The 16,415-nt window shown below is 33.5% G+C and overlaps 4 protein-coding genes across 5 annotated transcripts; 1 reads left to right on the forward strand and 3 right to left on the reverse strand.

The window, feature by feature from the left end:
* Positions 1–484: 484 nt before the first annotated feature.
* Positions 485–2,832, reverse strand: LOC105644875 (putative 4-hydroxy-4-methyl-2-oxoglutarate aldolase 2). The gene is made up of 2 exons (XM_012230372.4): positions 2,650–2,832; positions 485–1,278 (listed from the first exon to the last, which is right to left on the reverse strand). The coding sequence occupies exon 2, from the start codon at positions 1,263–1,265 to the stop codon at positions 765–767; it is 501 nt and encodes a 166-aa protein (XP_012085762.1). The 5' UTR covers positions 1,266–1,278; positions 2,650–2,832; the 3' UTR covers positions 485–764.
* A 232-nt stretch (positions 2,833–3,064) lies between these two features.
* On the reverse strand, positions 3,065–4,701 carry LOC105644874 (Putative adipose-regulatory protein (Seipin)). Its single transcript, XM_012230371.4, has 2 exons — positions 4,054–4,701; positions 3,065–3,938 (listed from the first exon to the last, which is right to left on the reverse strand). The coding sequence occupies exons 1-2, from the start codon at positions 4,591–4,593 to the stop codon at positions 3,249–3,251; spliced, it is 1,230 nt and encodes a 409-aa protein (XP_012085761.1). The 5' UTR covers positions 4,594–4,701; the 3' UTR covers positions 3,065–3,248.
* A 2,015-nt stretch (positions 4,702–6,716) lies between these two features.
* On the forward strand, positions 6,717–11,323 carry LOC105644873 (WRKY transcription factor SUSIBA2). 2 transcript variants are annotated; one of them, XM_037635958.2, is made up of 5 exons: positions 6,717–7,300; positions 8,310–8,480; positions 8,899–9,740; positions 9,833–9,991; positions 10,245–11,323. In XM_037635958.2, exons 1-5 carry the CDS (start codon positions 6,956–6,958, stop codon positions 10,948–10,950), a joined length of 2,223 nt encoding a protein of 740 aa, XP_037491886.1. In that variant the 5' UTR covers positions 6,717–6,955; the 3' UTR covers positions 10,951–11,323. The 2 variants fall into 2 exon arrangements, with proteins under 2 accessions (XP_037491886.1, XP_020539016.1); XM_020683357.3 differs by lacking the exon at positions 8,310–8,480.
* A 1,991-nt stretch (positions 11,324–13,314) lies between these two features.
* LOC105644872 (protein METHYLENE BLUE SENSITIVITY 1) lies at positions 13,315–14,016 on the reverse strand. The gene has a single exon (XM_012230367.4). The coding sequence runs from the start codon at positions 13,878–13,880 to the stop codon at positions 13,563–13,565; it is 318 nt and encodes a 105-aa protein (XP_012085757.1). The 5' UTR covers positions 13,881–14,016; the 3' UTR covers positions 13,315–13,562.
* Between the last annotated feature and the right edge of the window lie 2,399 nt (positions 14,017–16,415).

Below are 16,415 nucleotides of genomic sequence, written 5' to 3' on the forward strand. Positions count from 1 at the left end.
CAAATCAACCAATCTATATGAGCATAACCTTGCTTTTGTGACATCTGAGAGGGACTATTTTGCCTAAGAAACTTTTTCTGATTACAACCTTACCAATCTGTATAATAGTTTTACAGTATAGAAGTACCAGTATGAGAATAGCCTTATCTCTCTTTTCTTATTAAAATTAAATGTTTACAGCGAAAAAGACAAAAAGAGATTAGACCTGCCGCTACCCCAAGATCTGAGCTAAATTTGAGAAATACCAGCCATTGTCTCTCACCAGTCCTAAAAGGAGGAGCAGACAAGTGGAAAAATAATTCCTTGATTGAATCTGTTTAATGCAATTTCTATCTATAAATATAATGCAAAAATGAAATAGAACAACTCCAAGTGGCATGTGCTGGCATGTGCTAACATGTGATCGTGGATTATAGCTCAGTTGTTCATACAGATAACTTTCAGAAATTAAGGGCAAAAGAAAGAGAAAGAGCACAGCAAAGAGTTCCCTTAAGACTGTCCATAACAATTCAAAACCATTCTGTGAAATTAACAACCGCACTATTGAACATTGCTATGACACAACAAAGAGCTTTGAGTTTTAACTCTAGAAATGACAAACAGAATATCATAATCTTTTGCACCTTCAGAGAAAATTTGCAAGATTGTCTCTAAAATTCAAAGGTGAATTCAAGAACCATGAGCTTACAAATAAGAATTACAACAGAACCTACTCGCTGTGAATAGCTTTTTGGAAAATACTCTCTTTCATAGAAAAAGGCAGCTCAGACAGACAACTCAGATCGAGAAATAAGGATCCCGTCAGTGTCTGCATAAAGCCATTCCCCATCACTGATTCTGGTCCCTCCAATGGCTATTGGAACATGTTTCTCCCCATTTCCCTTTTTATTGGCTTTCATTGGATGAGAAGCCAGAGCCCTGACCCCGATATCACAACCATTGATCTCATCAACATCCCTAATGCAGCCATTGACCACTATACCTGCCCACCCATTATTCTGAGCTTGTACCACCGGGTTACCTCCCAATATTGCACATCGCAAACTGCCACCCCCATCTACAACAAGAACTCTGCCATTGCCCTTCTCCTCAAGAAACTCACGAATCAGAACATTGTCTTCAAACACCTTAAGCGTCACTACTGGACCAGAGAAGACTTGACGCCGACCATAAATCTGAAACATTGGCTGGAGAGCCCGGAGTTCTCCACTCACAATGAGTTGTGGATTCGCATCACAAACTTCAGCAGTTGTGACAAATGCCATCTCTATTCAGTGCCTTAATAACATAAAGCATCAAATGCATTAGAATAGTAATAGGAAAAATATTATTAATTCATATTTCACATCTTGAACTGCAAGATAATAGTTAAGTATCAACTATCAACAATACTGGCAAACTAATAGGTATGGTTTCCAGTTTTATCACAGTTGCTAGATGTAACCCCATTGAGTCTGGATTTAAAACAATTATACTCTCTAGTGGTTTCCTGATACATCTGATAGGAAAAAAAAAAAAGTATCATAAATAAACAAGTTCAGAGTTTCCATTGCAGTACTAGATGCAAAACAAAGAAAACCTCTTGCATGCAATGCTAACAATGAAACTGACAAAGTAAATCTATTTGATGAAGAAACAGCAAATTTAAGACTTGTGATTACAAAAAGACATCAAGCACAAATAATTCCAGGGCTTCATCATTAAATTGAGAAGTAATAGTTTTCATCGGTCATTCCAAATACTATTTGTCTATCAGGATGGTTGAAAACTCATGTCAAAGCATCAGTCAGACTAGAACCACTTTGTAAATCATATACCCTCCTACCAAACAAAGTGCTGTTCCAGTTTTACAAGCAGTAGTTTGCGACATAAAAAGCTTGTTACCACATGGAAACGGGGTAAATACAGCCTAAAAGATAGTATCTTTATCATGTCTCAAATTACAATTTCTTTATCTGCCTTATAGTTGCTCTAATAATTCCATTGAATCAAGTCATGAAGCAGGCAATGGAACAAAATAAAAATCAATCCCTACAGTTTCATGTTCTAAACGGACCAGCTCAGGTAAAACCCAAGAGAAGTCCTTTCATACTTCAAAAAACAAATTAAAAATTCAGGTCAAAGAGCCCATTCACTTCCTCAATGAATCCGCTTTATTCGCCAAAACCACATAAACCCAGCCGAACCTCCATAAAGCTCTACTTATTGATTGTTCTATAACACCAAATGACTCAACAATCTAACGACTATGCCAAAAGATCAAAGAGGTAGTAAAACCAAGAAAAGTCCCAAGTATGCCATAAACAAAACAATCTAAATATCGAAAAATCATAAATTACATCCACAAGAAGTCTCAATAGTTTTACCTGGAAGTTTAAATTCAAAAATCTAAGTTATTTAATTAGATCCAATTTGTTCATGTGAGGGAGATTTAACTGAAGAATTCTGCAGCTAAAAAGCTAACCAAACAAATATGAGATATAGGCAAAGATATTAGATTTATAATAAATTCAAACACAATAATCCAAATCCAAATCAATCAAAGACAAATTCATATTAGCTCGAGTCTTTGCATCCAATCTCACCGAGAAAAAATCAAATGGAAAGGAAGAAAAGAAAAAAAACGAAGATTCAACGGCAAAAATTTACCAGCGATCGAGCACCGAACAAATCGGAATAAGTGAATTTGTCTCTGTTTGCGAATCTAAGGATTGGCTTCAACTGTATCTATAATCTATCACAGTATCAATGAAAATTAAACAAGAAAGAGTGGGAGAAATGATAGCGCATTAATTAATCACTTAAAGAGCCGCAGAGAGAGCGAAAGAGTGAAGTTCACGATTGTAAAGCGCGTGGAATTGATAAAGTTCTTTACTTTGCATAATTGTGTTATTTTTATTATTACAAATACAAGCATTCATTTTGAAAGATATTTATAAATCAAATTAATAATTAGTAATTACGAATCCTTCTCTCAACGACATATATCGAGTTTATCTAATCGGTTTCATGGCCCACCTTCGTGTGCATTATAATTATGGGAAACGCGACCCATACAATAAAATAAAAAAAGAGTTTTTTTTTTTTTAATTTTATTTTGTAATATACGTGAGTTTCATTCAGCCAGGGAGCTGAGAACTTCGTACACCGATGGTTAAAAAAAAAAAAAAAGGAAAAAAAAAAAAGACGAAATAAAGAACCTAAACACCAAGTACTAGGAGGAAAATAAAAACACTAACTGATATTAATCAATCACCTAAACAAACCGACTCTGAATCCTCAGTATCTTCGACCACCATGCTTGCGTCTTCCCTTGTAACACTCATGCTTGAAGCTGATGAGCCAACTGTTTCTGTTATATCTCTTTGCAAAAACATTCCCTTTCTCTTCCTCCTCTTTTGCTGCCACTTTCTCACTAACTCAGAAATTTCCCTTTCATCTCTAGTTTCCATTTCTTTCTCTTTTGATTCCTTCGTACCCAAATCTCTGTCATTGTCATCGTGTTCACCTAAAGTCACTCCTGTTAAGGGGAAGAGAAGAGGTCTACAACAACAGATTATAATTATAACCAATAAGATGTAAATGTATAATGTAACCCAGATAGAAATTGTCCATTTCCAATTCCGAACGATTTGCTTTGTCCATGGTAGCTTAGATTTCATCAGAATTTCAGATTCATATAATTGCGGGAGATATGATGTTCCAGCTCTTGGAATCAAAGTCACTCTAATAGATTTCGTTCTTGAATAATGTCCTTCCTTGTGATTTAATATCTGAATAGATATCTTCTGGGTCTCTGCAGAGATTCCTAATACTAATGGTATGCTCATAAGACATGTTCGTAGGAGGCGAATGGGTAGGCTTCTAAATGGCAACATGCATGGCTGGCTAGATTTTGCAATCACAAGTCCATTGCTTGATAAAAGTTCTGCAGCCAACTGATATGAAACTATATCAAGAAATTATAAAACATCAAAGTAACTAGAATCAAGCTTTTCTTTAATCTAGGGTTTTCCTTATTAATTTTTTGCTTGGAGAGTTTAATTAGCATACCTGAAACACCCCAATTTGCCTATTGTAGTCAGATTCAGGCACCAAAAGCTCCAAAGAAACATGAAAAGTATGACCAATTGGAACACCCATTTGCCTCCTCTTGATGCTATCAAAACTAAAAACAGCCTTAGGATTCACATCAGTATAATCAAAGAACAATCTCTCTCTTAAAAACACAGGCTCCTCCACGCAATAATGCACCAACCCAACACCTAAAAATCCAGCCAAAATCATAACACTTATCAAAACCATAACCACATGTACAGCACCCAGAACCCCAAATCCTATTTTCCTCACTAACGTTATACTGCCATGCGTCACTCTCAAGGGAATCTTGAGAACTTCAGACTCTATTCTAGCGGTTGCCGCCTCTGTGCTGCGGTAGGACTCGAAGGCCATGGAGAAGGAAAGTATGAAAGGCGATAAGAGAGCGACAATGCAATTGTATATAATATCAGCTTGAAAAGAGATTAATTTTGTGAACCAATTTGATTTAGATGTCAAGTGGTAGAGGTGATGATATTCTTCTTCCTCTTCCATTGTTGACGGTTGTGTTCAACCGTTAGCTTCATCCAGCTAGACGGAGTTATTACAGAGAGTGTTCAAATTTGAGAATTGAGAATTGAGAGTTAGAACCTAAAGCCTCCACCTGTGATTGCATGCAAAAAAAAGATGAAACGTGGTGGGTAAATAGAGAGTTATTGTTGACATCTGTTACAAATGGACTTATCTTGCCTAAAGGAAGATTAACTATTTTGCCGTTGACTGTTTTTACTTTTTACCATTGTTTTTTACATTTAATAATCGTTTATTATTAATCCATGTTCGCTTAATAATAGTAATTTTTTGAATTTATAATATATTTATACCTTCCAATTATTTTATGAAATTATTTAAATTCTTTTTATTTGTTATGAAACTCAAATACAACATAGATAGTCGTCTTTTACTTTTATAATCGAGAATATTTAAATCCGAAATTACTCCTCCAACGATAATAAAAAGCTATATAAATTTTAATATGGATATGAATAATGAAAATCATTTCTTGTTAAATCTATCTATATTAATCACTACTATTCAAAAAAAATTTATTTATATCTCAGTCAATAGATTCGATTTTTTTTTATCTGTCTCAAATTTCTGATCCAATATTTTTTTTGATAAAAATCAGTTATCTTTATCATAGTTTTTTATTCTATATATATTAAATACAATAATTTTAGAATAAACAACTGAATACATCATGGATTTCCATATTCTTTAGATTAGAAAAAAAAAATCCATAATAATATATTAAGAAAAAATATTATAAAAGATTATATTTAACCAGATTAATTATATTTACTTAATTTGTACGAAAGACAAATTAGACTTATTTTTACGGGATGAAGGTAGTATTATTACAATGTTATAAGTTTCTAACATTTTCATTTTAAAATTTTAAATGTAAAATTTAATCATAAATATGATTGAGTTTAATTGTATATTTATTTTCTCATAATTAATATGAAAAATAATTTTATAACAACCTTGTACTATATATACACAATGATCCGTTAAACTAATTAAGTTAGGATCTTATAAATAGATTTCATGCAAGAAAATCTCAAGTGTAGTTGAACAAATTTAGCCTATGTATTGTATTGTAGAGTGAATTTACCACACACCATTCTTTTCACGTGTCTTTTTTTTTTTTTTTGAACAATTTTCACGTGTCATTCTAACCGTAAAAATGAAAATGTACTTGTATTAATTTAACTGTACTTTCAAGATTTCCCGCAAACCAAAATATTTTTGCGGAGACAAAATCTATAATACAAAAACTAATTTTTTCACAATCTCACCCATAAGTATTACTTCCGTACAGAATTAACAAAGAGTTTGACTCTGAAATTGTATTCAATTCATCTAATACGTCAATTATGTAAACTTAGGTTGCCGATCAATTTGATAAATGATAATCATTTGGTTTTGATTCCTGTTCAATTATATATAATTAATGTAATTGATTTTTTATACTCGAGATTGATGGTTCATATTGAAATAATAGAATTAAATTTGAACCAGTCTTATTAATTTGACATTAAATTGATTTTTATACTGTTTAGTAGGATTCGATTATTATGATAATTAATTCGATCGGACTGAACTGAATCGAACCAATTTAATTAGATTAAACTAAACATAATGCTTATCTCTAATTCAGTAATAAGTGTATATAAAATTTTTACATAAATTAAAATTCGAAACTCTCAGTCCCATTACCTAAAAAAAATTAACAAGCAAATTAAATAAAGAATTTAAAAAGGGTAAAATTCATGATATTTTTGAAAAATTATATAAAGTTCAAATAGGCAATCTCATTCTCAAATTGGTAATATATCTCGTTCTAAAACAAAAAATGGTAATATATTAAAATTTTACAACTGATAATGAGGTAATAATAAATTACAGTATGGTCAAAACTCATTAGTCGGTAATTTTACAGACGAAACGATTACAGTGGGTCCGACATTACTCCCTCCTTATTGCAGGCGCCAACGGATCATTTTCGAGAGAACCCAAGAAGAAGAACTGTATACCTTAAAAAGAGAAATAAAAAGAAAAATTATTTTATTTTTTTTTAAATATATTAATTATTGATTAATATTAATATCCTAAAACGGGCAGTGTCACACACTTTCTCTTTCAAACTGTCTGTGTGTTGGAATTCTGATAATCTCTTCCTCAAAGCCTCCATTTGCAGTCTCTCTCTTACTCTCTAATTAGTTTCAGCTCCAAAATTAATCCAGAAAACCAAAAAAGTGGGGCCAAACTTCCTTCACAACCCTCCAGTCTCTCCCTCTGAAAATGACAGTCGCGTAACTCTTACACTTCCCTTTCTAATCTACCACCGGAAATGGACCCGAATCCACCGCCGCAACAGCCATCCACCTTCGCCGACTTCGAAACCAAAACCCTAGTTTCCGCTTCCAATTCTCAAACCGATGACTTCTCTAACAGAAATGACTACGCCAATGCTGATGATGCATCGGGAACTGCTATCAGAGGAAGCATTGCGGAGAGAAGAGCTGCAAAATGTGGCTTCAAAGCGGAGAGGATTAATACGGCACGGTTTCGGACCACTAGCCCCTTGAATTCACCGGCTGCGACGGCTCTCGTTCGGTCTCCTTGTATTACTATTCCGCCCGGGATTAGCCCCACCGCGCTGCTCGATTCGCCGATTATGCTGCCTAATTCTCAGGTGAATTCAGTTATTTGATTTACGATTTTTGTTGTGAAGTTGACTGTTTCATAGGACATTTTAATTGAAATGGAATCATTAGTGTCTGAATTCCCAGTCATTTCCACGATGTTTCAATTCTGAACCTGATTGTGAATGTGTCTCTTTGTTTCAATTTAAAGAGTGTTCTGTTTGATTCTGCAATTGTGTTTGGTAATCGATCCCTCACCTCTGCTTTTTGATGGATTTTCTGAGAAGAGGGAAAATTCTTCTGTTTAGTAATTGTATATGACAACATATAGCTGTTTGTTTAACAAGCTTAAATAGAGAGCAGGGAAACCCAATAGTTGGCATGTTTCAGATTGCAATTTTTTCCTGGTGAGGAAAAGATTAACGGAACCTAGAGTAATGCAAGCACTGTCTTAACGGACTGCACCATCTCTACAGAAATCAAGTTTCTGCTGTTTATTATGGTTTCTGATTGCTTTGAAATCAAGGGCTTGAGCTGGTACTCTCAGAATTCGTTTGAATAGATTTCACACAACAACTTCTACTAATTTTACATAATCTGCACTGCTATTGCACATTCTAGTGCTGCTTGTTTTCATTCACCATGATTATTGCTGAACACTGGCACTTATCTGTACTGCCTCTGAACCTTTTCTAGAATGATCAACCAACAAGATCCCTCCCGACTTAGCTCATACTCTTTTTTTTTTTTTCTTGAATATTACATGTTAAAATGTGGTTGCTTTCCAAAGCAACAACGTCCCTCCTTCCTTGGCTCATACTCCTGTTTTACATGATAAATGAACTTTTGATAATCACCGAAGCTATGTGTCCCTTTATATCTTGTTTACCATGGCATTGGTTGTGTTTATGGTATGTCTCTTTAGTTCTATCATCATTCTTTCAATGTCTGCACACATTATTGCCTATTTTCATGATGTGACCTGCGTGGCTTTTTCCAGCCCCACTTTTTGTTTTATATCAATTTCTTTGGTTTTTTTTTTTTTTTTTGGGAAAACAGCCTTCTCCCACCACTGGAACTTTTCCGTTACCGCTACTCAATTATGAAAGTCCAATGCTGAATACAGTGACTTCTGCTGATGGGGACGAAGGCTGTGATTCTGGTTCCTTCAGATTCAAGCCTCACCAGGATCCGGGTTCTTTGCCAGAGTTTTCTACCTTGGAAATTCAGGTACTTGGTGTGCCAACTAACATGACTTGTTCAGTGTTGTAGAACAATAGTCAACGGTTAAATTGTTCCATTCCCCCCTCCTTACAATAGTCAACGGTTAAATTTGCTCCATCCCCCTCTCCTCTTCCCCTTTCTCAGCCCAACAAAAAAGAAGTTATTTGTATGAATGAGTAATTGTTTATAGTGGTCTTGGTTTGGTTCAAGATGGTGTCAGATCTACAGTCTATAGAGTCAAAATTTTACCTGAAGCTTTGTACATTGAGACCTCTGAGCAGATATTGAAATAGCATTGTCTGACCTAAGTTGATAGCATCATGGGCATAATTCAATTATGGTAACTAGGTTATTCTTGTAATTTAATCAATGTTTCACTTGGGATTTCTATCCTATGTAAACTTTTTTTTTTGTTCTTGGGCAGGCAAATAATGTAGATTTTCAAGCTGGTTCAGCAGAACCATCAATGGATTTTGAATTCCCTGTAGAGTTTTCGAAGGAAGCTACAACAGATAGCTGTGCTAAAGATTCAGAAACTGATGTGAAAGTTTTAAATAGCATGATTGCAAGTGCCAACTTCAGTGACATGCAAATGGGTCATGCGGATGTAGGTAGCAAACAAATATCTCTTCATATGGAACCTGTTTCTGGGGAAAATATTGGGACACGTCAACCTTTGGATCATGAAAGAGGGATATTCCGTTCAATAGGAATGGCAAGGAATTCAGAAGATGGATACAATTGGAGAAAGTATGGGCAGAAGCAGGTGAAGGGTAGTGAATATCCTAGGAGCTACTATAAGTGTACGCATCCAAATTGTCAGGTGAAGAAAAAAATTGAGCGTTCACATGACGGTCAAATAACTGAAATCATCTACAAAGGTGCCCATAATCACCCTAAACCTCAGCCTAGTCGCCGAGCACAAGTTGGACCAGCTTCTTCATTTGATGAGATGCCAGAGATGGATGAAGCCAGTGAAAACCGTGTCAAAGTTGAAGTTGGGTCTATTTGGAAAAATCCACAACCAGGGTCCAGGGATTTTAAGGCTGATGGTCTGGAAAGAACATCTTCAACATCTGTTTTAACTGAGCTTTCTGATCCATTCTCAACCACCCAAGTCAAATCTATAGGAACTTTTGAATCAGCAGAAACTCCAGAGCTTTCTTCCACACTTGTTAGTAATGATGATGATGATGATGGGGCCACTCAGGGAAGCTTATATGTTGGAGTTGATGCTGATATTGAGGAATCTGAGTCAAAAAGAAGGTAGTTATCTCTATGCAGTTGTGAGTACTTGCAATGCAAAACATGATAAATTGGATATATTTTATTCATTAATTTTTTCTCTCTCATTTCAGGAAGATTGACAGCTGCTTGGTTGAAACTAGTTTGGCATCCAGAGCTGTTCGTGAACCAAGAGTAGTTGTCCAAATAGAGAGTGATGTTGACATACTTGACGATGGGTACCGCTGGAGAAAATATGGTCAAAAAGTAGTCAAGGGGAATCCAAATCCTAGGTATTTATACTGTTTTATCATAGTCCATTTCTCTACCATTTTCAATTGAAATGGGCAAGGAGTGATAGGGATTCTTATGTGGACCTCTTTGAATTCTTATGGAGTAGGTGTTTGATTTTTGCGAGTGTAAAATTTGTATATTTCACCACATATGTTTGCCTTTCAGGTTTCTTCCTGTTTGGCAAGTACGCTTGATTAATGCATTTAAAACGTGTTTTTTTCTAAAAAGCCAAATCTCCCGTCTCTTTGACAGGAGTTACTACAAATGCACGAGTGCTGGATGTTCAGTGAGGAAACATGTTGAGAGAGCCTCTCACAATCTAAAATATGTAATTACAACATACGAGGGGAAACACAATCATGAAGTGCCTGCAGCCAGAAACAGCAATAATGTGAACTCAAATGGTAGCAATTTACCTCAGGTTACTACCAATACACAGCCTGCCCTGGCATTAACCAGAAACGCCAATGGGGCAAAACCTGAAACACAATTTCATGAGCTTGCACCTGGTTTTGATAGAAAACCAATATTTAACAATGAGTTTTTGAGACCTAGTTTTCCTGGAAATTTCAGTAATGAAATGAAGCTTGGAGCTTCCACCATTTATCCATTGAAGTTTCCCACCTTTCAACATACCATGCCTTACAACTCTTTTGATTTCAACCGTAGTGCAATCCATCACTCTGGCTCCATAGCTTCTCTTGTTCCAAATTTTCCAATTTCGTTGCCATCAACTGTTCATGCATCTGCTACTGTTTCTCTGAGTGGTGTTGATTTTAATTATAATGGGAAACCAATTGGTCAAGGTCAGCCTTTCCTCTCAGGACAGCAACTGGTCAAGCCCAAGCAAGAACAAAGAGATGATAATCTTTATGAGGGTCAGCCTATCATTGATCATGTAAATGCATCTCAGCCATCATCAGTATATCAACACATCATGGGAAATTTTCCATCATAAAGAACTTGCCTTACGTCAAAAGTAGCATCAGAAAAGAAAAGGGTAAAAAAAGACACAGTTCAAGTGATTAAAGGCCTTTCTCTTGCAATGTTGTTATTGTGGTAAATTTCTTTCTCATATCTACAGTAATGAACTTTATATTATAGAAAATGTACACAGGTACTTGTATTAATTTATATAGTTTTCAATTTTGTAAGTAGAAGCTCCTTCTCTCTTACTCTACCGAGACCTACTTTGATTAACTTGTTGGAACCCTTTAGAGTAAGTCGCCTATATAGTGATATTTAAAAGTTAATATATGTATTTGCATGTTTGTACAGTACTTAGAAGACAATGCTTGAAATGCAATGCTATGGAAAGTGAATTTTTTAAATTATTTGCTTCCCAGGAGCATACTGAGACGAAAAGGAATTGTCATGAAGATGATTACATTTTACTTTTCATGTACACTTCTTTAGAGTCATTTTCCACTGACTGGTTTTCCCCTTGTCCAGTTTATGTTTTCTTCTGAAATGAGAAGAATGTAGCTCAATCACCAATATAATACGGTAAGCACTTAACACCTATCATTAAATTGTTTCTTCGCATGTTCTTTTCCCTGTGTGCATTGAGCATGCATTTAGTTGGCAAACTATTTTAGCTCTGCTTGAAAAAGCCATGACATTTTAAACCTTAACCATATATTAGAGAGAGGCAGATATATACATATGCTCGACTTGGTTTGGTTGAGTTCCTCAATGGTCGAACTAAAACCCAAATTGACATATTTGATCTTTGAATTTTTTAAAATAAATTTGGTTGTTCCCTTGAATCGTTTTGTCATGGGTCGGTTTCTGCGTCCATGTACATCCCTACCTGCCCCCATAGCATTTTTTTGTGAAGCAAAGCTTGGATTTTGAACATTTAGCGTTCCTAAAACAAGAATGTGATCACAGGAACATCCTTCTTTTAAGAATGATAAGAAAATTTAACATCAGTACTATCAAGCCTTGTGTAATTTTTACCTCAGGGTTACACAAAACAGCAGAGATCCCATTTACTGATAACTCTAATCAATTTATAAGACTTCAAATTTCTCAGATCCCCTATCTGATATTTTGGCCTATGGTGCATGAATTGTCTCTCCAAAAACCACCGTGTTTTTCCATCTTTGATTATTACTTATTATTCTTAATTGTGGTGAATAGGCAATTGGATTCTTCCATTTTCAAAACAAAAACATCATATTTGAACTCCATTAGATGAATGCAAAAGCCAGTGAAAACATCCATTGACAAAGGCACGATGAGGATCTTGGTCAGGACAATAATAATAATAATAACCCTCTGTAAAAGGAGGAGTTCGTTACATCTTCATTCATTATTTTACGTACTCATCTGAGGATTGTTCTTAACAGGATCGAACAAGAGAAGGAAGGTGGAAGGTTATTTTGATGACATTGAATCATGAAGTTCAGCAAAATCAAGGTCTACGAGAATAGTGTTTTCTTGCCAACCTAATTAAGGGTTTTGATTAATTTAAGTTTAAAACCATAATAATAAAAGGGGAAAACAGAAACAAAAATTGTGTTATTTTCAATGCCTCGTTTGAGAATTCAAAACAGAGGATCGGTGTATTGGGCTTATGATTCTTGAGCCTCTTTTATTTGATATTGGGGTACGCCTTGACGCTTGTATTTCTATTTAATCAAGGTAGCAACTCCAAAACACAATCCTTCAAATGGAGACGTTTATGGCTGATAGTACAATAAGAATACTGTACGCACAAAACAATACTAATTCTTAATCTCCCGTCTTCATTAATTTGCTTTTTAGAAATCAAATCAAGTTTCAATCGATTAATACATGCGCAGACATGAATATCTAATGCCATAAAGAAACAAGCTGCGAAGAGACGAGCTATATAAGTATCATCTTTCTCCTCCGTCAGAAGAGAGAGAGAGAGAGAGAGAGAGAGAGAGAGATGTGCCAGAACACAACCATCAATATAGGCATAAATAATAACAAAAGGAGAAGCTCAAAATATATAAACATCTCCTTATTATTTCCTCATACTACAAGCTTTATCTTCAACCTCTAGTTGAACCAAGCTAACTGACCAAAAGGCAAAATCAAATTAGCTTACATGTTATCTTAATTACACAATTGGCATTTGTAAAAGTTTTGATCTTTCAAGTGTGTTGACATTCAGCTCATCCTTAAATCTGCTCTACCTCCTCAATCTTATACCAGTTTAATTATTAGAGCTAAAAAACAATTATCAGCTAAGTAAACGTATCATAAGCAACTATTATGGGCACACACCAGTATAGTGTAAACATAACCAACAACTCCCATTAAATTCAACTCATTAAAGGCAGAAAAGTTACCAATAAGGCCATACCCGCTTCATAATTACCATAATAATAACATATCTCTAATATACATTCCATCCCACTATCAAAGCAGATGCTAGGAACTCCCTTGTTATGTTAACTGAAAACATCATAGCTTCCCACAAGCACCAGAAAGGAAAAACACAACCAGATCGTACCCAAGAAAACATTAAAAAGGAAAAAAAAAAAAAAGGAAAACATGGGAAGTAGTAGTTTTTTTAAGTTTGGCCCTCACCCTTCACTTTTTGTGGCTGCCCCTAACGCCGGGACGCGGTTTGGAGGATGAATCGGCAACATGGACAGCATGTAGATTCACGAGCTTATCTTCCTCGTAGGGAAGCTTTGGGTGGCGAGCCTCGTGATGGATCTGCATAGATTTCAGGTCAGGAGCGGTGACTTTACAGTGAGGACACTCATACTTGGCGTGACCTCCTTTATCTTGTCCCGTCCTGTCTTTCTGTCCTGCCTTCCCTCCGCCTCTGTTTGTGGTGGCTGCATCGACCTTCGCCGCGATCTCCTTCGCCGTATGCTTCTTTGGCTTCGCCTTTCCGGTCATAATTGATTGATTATCGGGACGACGGCAATCGCCGAAGATTGGTTGATGGATTTTGGAAATAGAGAAACCCTAGGAGGGAAGAAAACCCTAAATAATTGGGTTATTGATTGGGAGTGAGGGAGACAGAGACGGAGATTGTAGGACTTATATATGTGTAGGCTTATCTGCCATGTAGGTGATACTAATTTTTATACTCTAAGGATGAGTTGAGTGAAACCACCACGTGTTACGCATTAATTGGACAAGGTTTTCGTTTATTTTCGACGGCTGAGGCCAATGAAATTATAATTAGAGATTGAGATTGGATATGACATGTATTCCTTTTTTTTTTTTTTTTTTTTTCTAATTGAGATAGGATAGTTAATTATTGATTATTATATAGTAATATTTCAATATTATTTGTCAAAATTTTTATTCAAAACTTAAAAAAAATCAATTTTTGGTATTATATATTTTTAAAAAATTATTTTTTCACCTAAAAATACAAATTCTTTTGATGGCATTTTCAAAAAATAAAAATTTTAATATGCATTAGACTCAATGTTGTATCGATGAAATATAATTCTAATAAATTATTTTCGTCAATTTTATTAATATAACAATTTTTAAGGATTTGGAAGTGATAATTAAAATAATGGAAAGCATGTACACCCTTAGATTCCATATGGTTGTTTTTATATATCAACATCTAAAGCCTTCGTTTGTTATAATTGTTTATTTTTAATTTTTTATTTATTAGAAACACAAAATAATTTTTAGTTTTTGATTACTCATTTTTTCAAAACCGTTTTTTCTCTAAGATTATTTTTTTCTTTTCTTTTGGTTCATAAGGTAAAAAATTCTTCCAACTATCAAATCTCTTCTTTATTAAGCCATTAAAAATTTTAATTAATAATAATTAAAAATCCAACTCTTGAGAGTAAATAATTAAAAATATTTCACACTTTAACTTTTAAATTTCAATAAATTTTACGGTAATTATTTATTATTATGTATACAATCAATTGAATAAAAATATAATATCCAAATATTATAATAAATAAATAATAATAAATTACGTTAGAAAATAATAATAAATATAAAAATAATACTAAATAAAGAAAAGATAGAAAACAACATAGAATTTCAATGGAGATAAAACTATTTACTTGTATATTTTGGATAATTGATATTAGATTTAAATAGGTAGAGAAAATAATAATAATAATAATAATAATAATAATAATAATAATAATAACATTATGAGGATAAATCTTATCAAAATGAAAAAAAAAAAGGAGAAATGTAGTTAAAAACAGAAAACACAATGATATAAACCGTTATTTGTAGTTTCATAAAATTTATTTTTTTATTTTAAAAATAGTTTCCTAGAAAGTAAAGAAAAAAAATTAAACAAGTTTTGTTTATTTTTTAAGAAAAAAATGAAACACAAAATATTTATTTTCACCAAGATTACGAAAGTGATTTACAAATTTTCTTTGCCTTGTTTTTCCTAATTTACCCCTTAATATCTTACTAATTTCTCTTTTAATATCAACGTATGCCTTAAATAATGTTCCAATTTTAAATAAGAATTTAAATGTTTTATTGGAACGAAAGAAATACATAACGTGGAAAAAAAAGTTTAACTTTGACTTTGGAAGGTAATTCTTTTCATCTTTATTTGGAAATGTTGTGTAAAAATATAAAAACTTGTGCATACGAAAACTTATGCTCGTTAGACCTTCCAACTACCTATGGTTATTGAAAATATATTTTAAATATGACTCGATTTTTCAAATATTCAAACAACGTCCAAAGGGATTCTTTTTAATGTGTTCACCTTTGTGGCTACTTTCTATGCAAACTCCATTTTATTCAAACTCCATTTTAATTAAACTTTTTATATTGACAATGTCTCCAAAGTTATCAAATTAGGTAAAGTTCTCTATATAAAAAGAATACTCAAAATAGGGGAACGAGGAGTAACAGAGGGAGTATATTTTTTATATTAAAACAATAGTCGTTTAAAATTTTTCTTTCTTAACAATTGACATTTTTTTTTACAAAAGGAATAAATCTTATAATGTTTTAGAGTAAAAAAAAAAAAAAATTATATTTTCAACATTATCATAATTGATATAATTTTGAAAAATAACAATTAATTGGCCAATTACCCAAAAAAATAATCCCTTCATTCTATTTTATTTACTTGTTATTCCTTTTTTTTGAATGTATAAATAATTATTTTTCTCATAATAACTTTTATAATTATTCATTGAATTTTATTAATATCCTAATGAGTAAAAGACTTTTGGTAAACAAGAGAAAAATATCTTTTATTAACTAAATCTTTAATACGTGTATTTTATCAAACCATGCAAATAAAATGAAACAGTAATAAAAAAGTTACTAATTGCTAATAGTTTCGTTTACAAAGACAAACCCATCATTTGGGGTTCCAACAATTGAGGAAATTTATAATTGAGGTGGAATTCCAGATAATATACAAATATGATGATTAAATCTGAAATCCCGAAATTATGCTATAGTACC

The sequence above is a fragment of the Jatropha curcas genome, chromosome 3, assembly GCF_041381405.1.
Source record: "Jatropha curcas cultivar XTBG-Jc1 chromosome 3, XTBG_Jcur_1.0, whole genome shotgun sequence".
Classification (NCBI taxonomy): Eukaryota; Viridiplantae; Streptophyta; class Magnoliopsida; order Malpighiales; family Euphorbiaceae; genus Jatropha; species Jatropha curcas.

Coding starts and splice junctions, on each gene's coding strand:
- LOC105644875 (XM_012230372.4), bottom strand. CDS start 1,265: ATGGCATTTGTCACAACTGCTGAAGTTTGTGATGCGAATCCACAACTC.
- LOC105644874 (XM_012230371.4), bottom strand. CDS start 4,593: ATGGAAGAGGAAGAAGAATATCATCACCTCTACCACTTGACATCTAAA. Junction 3,939..4,053: donor GGCAAATTGGGGTGTTTCAG/GTATGCTAATTA, acceptor GTTTCATATCAG/TTGGCTGCAGAACTTTTATC.
- LOC105644873 (XM_037635958.2), top strand. CDS start 6,956: ATGGACCCGAATCCACCGCCGCAACAGCCATCCACCTTCGCCGACTTC. Junction 8,481..8,898: donor TTTCTACCTTGGAAATTCAG/GTACTTGGTGTG, acceptor GTTCTTGGGCAG/GCAAATAATGTAGATTTTCA. Junction 9,741..9,832: donor GAATCTGAGTCAAAAAGAAG/GTAGTTATCTCT, acceptor CTCTCATTTCAG/GAAGATTGACAGCTGCTTGG.
- LOC105644872 (XM_012230367.4), bottom strand. CDS start 13,880: ATGACCGGAAAGGCGAAGCCAAAGAAGCATACGGCGAAGGAGATCGCG.